The following is a 10,155-nucleotide window of genomic DNA, read 5'->3' as shown; positions in this document are numbered from 1 at the left end:
CCATTTCATTATATCGCCGCATAGCTAAACACAATGCAACGAATGCATTAAAAATCAAAATTCACTCCCGTTTGATCTGTGAACATTCACGAATCGTTTTGGAATTCCCAAGTTTTCTGTGTGGCTCAAAGAAATCATACCTCCTCAAACATTTAGGATACCCATACAAATTCATCGGCTTTAGAAAAATGGCTCTGGTTCTAAGATACCTCTACACCAACATTAATTATCTCTTTAATGAATATCAAGGTGAAGGACTATTTTTAGACTTTTATCCCTGGATCTCTTTTGTGCTTTATAGTAGTCGGTGCATATCATGGGAAATTGTGCAATTTTTATTTTTTGAAATTCAGATCCCAGGACGAAGGATTTTCCAGTTCACACCCTCCCTAAGGTATTAGCCATTATAGGGGTCTATCTGTATTTCATCAAAGTTTGGGGACCAAGATTTATGGAGAATCGAAAGCCCTATGAACTTAAAACTATCCTCATCCTTTACAACAGCCTCCAGGTTATTGCCAATATCTGGCTAGGAATCTATGTAAGTATACGGCAAAGTTTCTCAATGGATTTTTAAAGTGAAAACCGGAGTTGAAATTTTGACTGTCTCGTTAGATAAAAATTAACGAGTCAGAAGTGAAATTAAAATATTGCAGTTTAACAGCACCTTGAGTATTTTCAATGTTATTTCTCAAATTAAAAGATGAAACCATATAAAAGAAAGTTTTTAGAATGCATCCGTAATAACATAAACACAGCTTAACAGGCTCAATAATTCTTTTCTCAATGATCTTGGTAGTTTTACAAAAGTATTTAAGAGACAAATAGCGGATTTTTTCTTATATTTCCATATAACAATGTTTTAAAAATGTTTGATCTAGTAGAATGAAATGGAAATTCATTTAAGAGCATTGCGAAAAAAATAAATTCCACCGTCTTCTGTTTTTCTTTTAAATACTCACAATTACGAGCTAGAAATACTACAAGGCCGTTTGAACTGAATAGAATAATTCTAAATAGGTCATTAGGGTACGATTTAAAATTAACATAAATCAATGAGTATAAATTACCAATTAACTTAGACGAGGAATTAAAAAGCTGATCCGACTAGCTTTAAATGCACTTGCTCTTTCTAACCAAAGAGAAAATTCGCATAGTTTGAAGGTTCACTGTGTGCCCTACAATCAAATTCCTCAAAATTTGAACGCTTTAGGGGTTTAAATGACATTTCTCAATCTTCAAATGTCAACAATGTTTTCAAAAACATAACGGAATTCATGTGAAATACATTACCGAGATAATTGTCCTAAATCAAGTCGCGATAACATTGAGGAAGCACCAGTGAAAAATGGTTCTAATTCAGAACGCTATGTAAAACTTTCTTCACATAACCTCAAATTTTACTTTTCGGAATCAACCGTCGTTCATATTTAAGGAACTGAACTGTATTTCCGTTTTAATTGCTTTTTATATTATTGAAAATTAGAATAACATAAATGACCAAAGCATAATATTTATTTGTAAACATGTTTTCAAAATTTTCTATAGGAGTGAGCGAGATGACTAGGTCTAGATCTCACTCACTCTCATTGAAATGGCAAAAATATGTTTACTAAACAAAAGTCATTGTGCAACGCACAAAAATTTTGTTTGTAAACATGTTTTCAGAATTTCCTATGAGAGAGAGCGAGATGACTAGGTTTAGATTTCATTCACTCTCATTGAAATGTCAAAACGAAAGTTATTGTGCACTGGACATTAGTCTCTCAAATACGAAAATATGATCTCAGATTTTGCTCCGTTCTAAGTTTCCAAAAAATTCCAAGAAAATGCGAGGTTTGTCAGGCCTCACCACAATATGCCCTAACGAAGTTTGTTTTCAACGTTTTTGATAAATTACCATTCTGTTTTATTTCTAATACAGTACGGCCAGGGGCCTCTCGACATTTCATTTTTCCATACATTTTTGCATAGGGGCACTGAAGACTATTGGCAAGTTTTTTCCTAAAGAGAATTGACTTATAAGTCTGATGTATTTCGAAATCTTGTATTAGAAGCTATCTAAAAATACATATTTAATCATGTTCGCCGGAATAGTATAAGAACTACGAGCAAATTTGTTTAAGTCGCCGTGTAATATCTGCAAAATTTTTACAAGGAAAACTGAAAAATAGCTTCACTTTTAGTTAGGCTTGATGGGTCCCTGGTACGGCTATAAATTATTAGTCATCTTACTAGTCTACTCAGTTAAGTGTTTCAGACTCTTTCTTAACCAAAATATATTTTAAAATTTTCAATGGAGTTCAAAAATCTTAAAGGGTTAATACCGCTGGAGTCATACTGTCATTACTTGTCTTTATATTAATTTAATTTTTTCGATGTCCACTCACAGCTCTGTCGTTTGGTTTTCATCCGTTTTCGTCTGTTCCAATTGCCCTCTCGCGGCAATTACTATAAGTATCGTCCATACCGTCCGTTGATGACAAAATCGAAAAATTGAAATTAGAAAATTCATTCAAAATTGAAATTTTTAAAATCTCGTAGATAATCTATGGTAATTCTGATCGATAAATCGTGATTTGACAGGTAAAACAAGAATTAAAATAATATTCGACCAGTAAAAGGGGTGGCAAAGCGTCCAAGGCTTTGCGAGTTGATCGAACGCCCGCCACTCCCGAGAAGGAGCTCTTCCTCAAATTCTTTTTGGCAATTTTTTTGGAAGCTTATAAGATTAATTTCGATTAATTTGTTTATAAGTTACCACAAAACGATCTTGAAGTTGAAAATTGTTCAAGAAAAGGGTATTTTTAAAAACCATTTATATTTTATTCCGGGTCCCGGTCAAAATCCTGAAAGCCAAAATCCCGAAATCCAAAATTCCGAATTCTTAAAAGTGTCATAGCTACTTCCACGATTGCAGCTGCGCTTGCTGGAGGTAAAGGGAAATTTTCTGTGTCTTGTGAAATTATTCTACACATTATCCTCCCTTTCATCCCTTTCAGGATTTCGAATTTTCGAGATTTGGCTACCTCCGATCTATCCCACTTTTTACGCTCAAATTAGATTGAACTAAATTGATTTTTTTGTGATGTCCAAAAGAAGAAGAAGAAGAGTGAGAATGTGTGGAATGGACGTTATGCAAAACTTGAGAAAGAATGTTATGTGAATTTCGATTTCATGAAATTCCCCTGATCTAAAAGGTTTGTCTGGAACATAAAAACACAGATTTTAGGAGAAGAAAACAATTTTAATTAGTTCTCAGTTTAGAACATTCAGTTCAGAGCGGTTCCGGTGCATCCTTTAGATCAGGAAAATTTTATGAAGTCGAAATTCGCATTCCTTTCTTTCTTAGAAACATTGAATATATTATATCTGTTCTGCTCTTTCGCACTCTTTCTCTTCTTTTGAACATCACACAAACTTAAATTTATTTCAGTCCAATTTTGAGACCGAAAAAATGGAATAAACTTATGCAAATCTTTTGAGAAGGGACGCGAATTTTAATTTCACGAAATTATACCGAACAAATAGGTGAGCCAAATGCATAATAACAAAACTAAATATATAACCAACTCAATTTCATATTTTTTCGTTATGGTTTCGGAACACCTTTAAGATCAGGAAAATTTCATGAAATCAAAATTCACATCCCTTTCTTTCTGACCCGTTTTCCATACGTCTATCTTATTCTTATGCACTCAAAATTCAATTGAGCTAAATTGAATTTGTTGTGATGTTTAAAAGAAGAAGAGTGCGAGAGAATAAGATAGACATATACAAAGTATGTGAGAAAGGGATTCGAATTTTGACTTCATGAAATTTTCCTGATCTAAAAGGTGTACCGGAGCCATTAAAATTGATTTCATTACTGACCAAATTTCATTGTTTGACTAGCTGAACCCAATGAACAGTAACACACTATTTTACTGATATACTGATCTAAATTGTCTTTTACTGATTAAATTTTAACTTTTTTCCGACATTTTTAACAAAATATTGGACAAATTTCGTGAAGCCTAAATTACGCACTGTTCATCTTCTCGTGAGCATCATAACAAATTCAATTTAGATTTGATTGGGAAAGAGTGGGATAGACGTGTAATACAATAAAAACAGGGATAGAAATTTCGATTTCTTTAAATTTGGATCTTTATTTAGAGATTGTACTGGAAATATTATATCGTAAATCTTGAAAGATCTCCAATCTGTTTCATTTCTTGGAGATTTTAATTACATTTTCTACTTTCAGGCAACATACCATTCATATTGGCGAGGGGGATGGAATTTTTTCTGTGAACCCATAAAGAAAGATTTTACCGAGCAAGGTTATCGAGTGGCATTCGTGGTCTACTGTTATTACCTGCTCAAAGTGGTGGATCTCTTTGATACTGTTTTCTTTGTATTACGAAAGAAGTACAATCAAATCACCTTTCTTCATGTCTATCATCATGCTATAATGGCTTTTGGTACGTTCATTGCGTCAAAATTCGTTATTGCTGGCCATGGATCGATGCTGGGAATTGTCAATTGCTACGTCCACTGCATCATGTACATGTACTACCTAATCTCTTCGTTCAAGCCCGATATGAAGAAATCACCTTGGTGGAAGAAGCACATCACTCACGTCCAAATGGTGATGATTTTCTTTATGCATGAATGAGTTTACAGAATTTTTAATTAGTCCTCTTAAATTTCAGATTCAATTCACCTTCCTAATCTTCCACTTTGGACGACCACTAGTGATGCAGGACTGTGACTACCCTCAAGCAATGTGTGCTATCTGTTTCCTCCAGAATCTCTTTATGCTCCTACTTTTCTCCGATTTCTATCGCAAGGCGTATCTTACGAAGAAAAAAGTAAATTGAGGAAGAAGTAAAGATCTATTGTAATTTTGTTGACTTTAATCCTGACCTCCATCCTTCCTCAATTGAATCAGGCTGTATAAATACTTCTGAGAATTTTTACATGACCCACAAAGTGCGAAAATGCGTACAAATTGCGACATAAGCAAATGCCACAATTTTCCCTCAAGTTTCTGTCTTCCTCCCGATTTTCTATCCTAATCCACACAATACATGGAAAATATTCTTCTACGAAATGCAATTGTCGTCAGGCAGTATTACGAAAAAAAAAGAACGTTGTACAAGAAAAAGAAACTTGGAACAGAGTGACAAAACATTTATGCAAATTTTCCCGCGCATTTTCTTAGCTATATACACCATACACATTTGCACGATAAGAATTACCTAGCAATTAATGTAGAATTTTTTCTCTCCTTTTCCCACTCCTTCAAAACTTGGCGTCTTCCTGCTGCCCAAGAACGAGTGGAAAACACCGACACAATTCTTTTTATTTTCTTTGTCGTCAGACTTTTAAATTAAGTACCTAATCGCAATCTATTGCTCGATCTCCAAGGATATAGCAATGCAAACCAATTGATTTTTAAATTTTTAGATAAAAATTATTAATATGAAGATTGATCGACTTAAGATCCTTAATAAATGATACTTAAAAATATTGATTTTTATGTCTTCGGTAGGGGAAACCTAGCTACCTTCGGACGACTCAAGCATCGGACAACTCAATTTTTTTTCTATTTTCTAATCAAGGATCAAGACTCTTTTCATAAAATTTGAGGCATTGAAATAGCTATTAAAATATTAATAAGTGAAATTAATTAAAAGTATATTGAAAAAAAAAAGAGAATTGTTCGAAGCTTGAGTCGTCGAATAAAATTTTGTTTCCTAGGCTGGAAATAAGTATAATTCTACTCAATAAATTTAGCACTAGAGTATATATTTTTGATCAATTTTAGGTTAATATCATTTAATTATTTTATTTTTACCAATAACTTAATAAATTAAATTCCATTTTTTATATTAATTTTTGTTCAAATATCATGGGGAAAATATTTAAGGAACGAAAATACAGGAAAAATTAAAGTTTTAATGGCGATAGATCTTAGAAACTAAGAAAAATGACTAGGTCCTATCAGATAATTATCAAATTTGTCAATATATCCGCCATACATGCCTCTTAAGGTATCTCAATGGTCAAAAACTTCTGTTGTTAGAGACCAAAAGAGCTTTTTGTCTCTAAAAGTGAAGGTTTTTCGGTGGAAAAAGGACTTTTCAACAGAAATTTGATTGTAAAAAGATTCTTGTTGTTTTGTCCCAAAATCGCATTAATAAGTGACCTTGGGTAATCTTCACATGAAAACTAAAAATTATTACAAAAAAGGCTCTTAACGGTTTAATCAACATGGCATGTTTTACACTATTTGATAGTTTCAAAATTAGTTTTTCAGACAAAAACCAAAGCGAAAGTAAGATCCATAATTCATTTTTATGCAAAAAAATTACTTTTGGGGAAATTTTTTGAAAGAAACTGAAACTAAAACTTAAAATTGTAAGAAACATTTTCCATTTAATTTTTTAGCAATTTTTGCGACTACTTCTTTAAGGAAAAATCTTCTTGATGTCTTTAGCAAGTTTTCAGCTTACGAAGTCCGTAAGATTTCGTCAAGATTAGCTTTAAAGCGTTTCCATCAAGAAAACTTATTATTCAGAAATGTTTTAGAGAATTTTAAACAAAAAACTTTTGCATTTGGAAGAAAGTTTCAAAGGGAAATTCAAGCTAATTTTGATATTCCTCGTCCTTAAACAAAAAAAAAAGGAAAATGATATCCACCTAGGTTTAAGAGATATTCGAACCACTTTAAATAATCAAAATCGGATTGAAATAGGATTTATACCAATTTATTATAAAGTTAAGTTTAAAGCCTTTTTTGATCTAGGGGGAAGTGGGGCACTTTTGAATTAGGGCTAGCTTTGAAATTGGTATCTTTTCTCTATTTTTAAATGGAATTGAGCCATATAATAATCTAATTAAACTTCTCAATATTTTTGTGAAGCTAAATTACATTATTAAATGATAAAGCTCAATTTTATTTAAAAATAGGAGAAAAATCTCAATTTTAAAGCTGCTCCAAATTCAAAGGTGCCTCACTTTTCCCTAAAAATATTTCTTTATAAAGTTATTTTCAAGCTAAAACCTAAAAAAAGCTCAAAGGACTTTTGTTCTTTGCGTTCAAGCAACGTTTTTCTTTTTTTTTTGTATAATCCTAATAAACTATAAAATTAAAGAATTTTGAAATTAAAGTCTGTGATTCCGTTTGAATTGAGCTGTTAAAAATTAATAAACGAATAAAATTAAAGATTTTTATCGAAGAATATGAATAATCTTTAAAAGGTCAATTTACAATTGTAGTGGAAGGCTTTCAGGCTTTGCAATTCGCACACACTCTGGCTTCGAACACTTTGTATTATTCATAGTATCACTTTGTATTATTCACATAGGAAAATGGGAAAAATATGAAGTGTTTGAAGCCAGGGCGTGTACGTAGCCTGAAAGCTTTCCCCTACAGCTAAAAGATTTTCCTCAAAATTGAGGGGATTGTAACCAAGAAAACAACGTCAAATAAATAAGTTTATGGTGCTATTCCAAAGAAAACTGAACATATTTTTTTAGTTTTTACTGTTCTCCATATGCTTCTGCATTATCGACTTTTCATTCTGTTGGTTCTTGTCTTAACTGTTTTCCCCAGTCCTCACCATGTCCTAAAACCACCTAACAGTCGTGACAAGAGCCAATATAAAGTAATGTCGGTAATGTAGAAACACTTAAAAACAGTAAAGTGCTAAAAAAAATATTAATTTTTTATAGGAATACCACCATTATTCTTTAAAAGGTTTAAATTATACACTCAAAGATACAACTATAGCGTATTTATAGTTCTATTTGGATAAAATCGATTAATTTGGATTTGCAATAAATGTGATCCAATTAGAGTTGTATGGTTCGAGCTAGAGATCTCACTGTCAGAGTTGTAATGCTCTAGATACAAGACTTAAGCCGAGAGACGGCTTAACGTAATTGTAATCAAAATAACGATCAGATTACATTTCCATCAGTTTCTGACTAATCTGTCTTTCGGCTTAAGCTGAGAAATGGCTTAGTTCACTGGTAAAAAGAAAAGGATCAAATTAATCCAAATTTGATCCTTTTGAAAAGGATGAATCAAATTTCGAACTCTGAATGCACATTTATCATATTAGAATGCTAATTTGATCCATCCTTTGCAAAAGGATCAATTTGATCCTTTTATTTTTACCAGTGTTAGTTAGAAATTTATGAGAATTTAAACAAATTATTATTTTGATTATAATTACCTTAAGCAGTCTCCCGGCTTAAGTTGTAAAAGTGTCGAGGGCATAATGTCCGTGCGATTGCACCACGAGATCCCCATGAGATGATAAGAATTATGCCCCTAAAGACAGCTATTTATAGATCGATTTGGACATTAGAAAGCGTTACTTCTACTGCATTTCATCAAAATTGGAATGAGAAAACTTCGAGTATATCGCAAAGTCCATCTTACTTGACCTTTCCTTTATTTTCTAACTCTGTCCCTGTCTTGTCCATGCTGTCGCAAATTCTTATAAATTATAATGGTTATTTTGCATGCAAAAGCCCATGAACGATTTAGAGTGGAAGTGCCTCGGGTTGATATTGAATGTGCCCTCAGTCTCTTGGCGATCGTACAAAGTGTCGTTTGATTTTAGTGTAAACGCGATCCTCACAGTTTTTCCCTCCATTCTCACTTCTTACCTTCCTGCCCAAGTATGGCCCTCGTTGTCCGGTCAGTCTACAATGGATTTACCGCTCTCTTCGAGGAGCACACAGGTGAGAATTAATTCGGAATTCGCCGAATTTTTTTTGTTTTTTGCGCACTAACCGAATATTAATTATTCCCCAAAATTGTTGTGGATTAAAGATCCCAGAGTAGCGCATTATCCGCTCATGGGAGATTTTGGATTAGCAAAAATCCTCTTGATCATGATCGTCTATCTCTACACTGTGAAAAAATGGGGCCCAAAACTCATGGAAAATCGACCTCCTTTTGAACTAAAAACAACCATGAATGTCTTCAACATCATCCAAGTTCTACTAAATGTCTACATAGCTGTATTTGTAAGTTTGTTTGAAGTATTTTTCAAAACCATTTCGAAAATCGTTAACTATTTATGGTTTTTAGGGAAGCTACTATTCCTACTGGCAGCCTGACTTCAGTTGGGAGTGTCAACCGATAGACTTTACAGTCGTCACACCAGAAAGACTACAGTTGGTGTTTGTCAGCTACGTCTACTTCCTGACCAAGATCTTAGACCTAGCGGATACTGTATTCTTCGTACTACGCAAGAAAAACAACCACATAACTTTCCTGCATACATATCATCACGCTGGAATGGTTCTGGGAACATTCATCTTTGCCAAATTCATGGCAGGAAGTCACTCAACTCTTCTGGGTGTTCTGAACGCCTACATTCATGTCATCATGTACACCTACTACTTCCTCACATCCTTCAATTCCGACCTAAAGAATTCTCTCTGGTGGAAGAAACACATCACCCAACTCCAAATGGTAAGTCCTCCCAGTACCCTTCAAACAAGAGCAATTACCTAATTCTATTCTTCTTTAAATTCCAGCTGCAGTTTCTAGTTCTAATCATCCACTTTGCCCACCCACTCATCCGAAAACCAGACTGTGCTCATCCCAGAATTCTCCTGTTTATCGCAATGATGCAGAATGTTTTCATGTTCCTCCTCTTCTTCGACTTCTACCTCAAAGCCTACCGCAGGAAGAAGATCAAGAAGGAATCAAGTGACTAAATCGCAAAATAATGATTGTTTTCTGTATTATGGGAAGATTAAATGATAAGAACGACTTTACTCTCTTTCTCTGTACTTTCACTTCTGGCGCGGAATTTTGTAAAATCGTGTGAGTTTTGTGTAAACATCTACGTTTTCTACAAATGTGCGGATTTTCTTTATTAATTTTGGAAAATATTTCATACAAAAAACTTGCCATCAGATTTACAGTAGACTCTCGCTAATTCGGTTCCTTTAAGATCGGGTTACTTTTTAATTCGGGCAGCAGTTAAATTTGAAAAAAGTTTGTTGACATTTTTCAAGTTTGATTATGATTATCAAATGAAGCAAATATGGTCAAATTTTCCATGGATTGACTTAGTTTTGATGTGATTTTGCATTATTAAGGGATTTTCATGATATTTACAATGTATTTGAGTACGT

General features: G+C 33.4%; 2 protein-coding genes across 2 annotated transcripts; both read left to right on the top strand.

Annotated features, from left to right (window-relative positions):
• The first annotated feature begins 69 nt into the window (after window positions 1–69).
• On the top strand, window positions 70–5,517 carry LOC129799196 (elongation of very long chain fatty acids protein 7-like). Its single transcript, XM_055842877.1, has 4 exons — window positions 70–249; window positions 354–541; window positions 4,250–4,633; window positions 4,698–5,517. The coding sequence occupies exons 1-4, from the start codon at window positions 189–191 to the stop codon at window positions 4,863–4,865; spliced, it is 801 nt and encodes a 266-aa protein (XP_055698852.1). The 5' UTR covers window positions 70–188; the 3' UTR covers window positions 4,866–5,517.
• A 3,037-nt stretch (window positions 5,518–8,554) lies between these two features.
• LOC129799195 (elongation of very long chain fatty acids protein AAEL008004-like) lies at window positions 8,555–9,788 on the top strand. Its single transcript, XM_055842876.1, has 4 exons — window positions 8,555–8,745; window positions 8,837–9,033; window positions 9,098–9,484; window positions 9,550–9,788. The coding sequence occupies exons 1-4, from the start codon at window positions 8,685–8,687 to the stop codon at window positions 9,730–9,732; spliced, it is 828 nt and encodes a 275-aa protein (XP_055698851.1). The 5' UTR covers window positions 8,555–8,684; the 3' UTR covers window positions 9,733–9,788.
• Window positions 9,789–10,155: the final 367 nt, after the last annotated feature.

This window comes from Phlebotomus papatasi, chromosome 1 (genome assembly GCF_024763615.1).
Source record: "Phlebotomus papatasi isolate M1 chromosome 1, Ppap_2.1, whole genome shotgun sequence".
Lineage (NCBI taxonomy): Eukaryota > Metazoa > Arthropoda > Insecta > Diptera > Psychodidae > Phlebotomus > Phlebotomus papatasi.
This window is presented reverse-complemented; position numbering and strand designations above follow the sequence as displayed.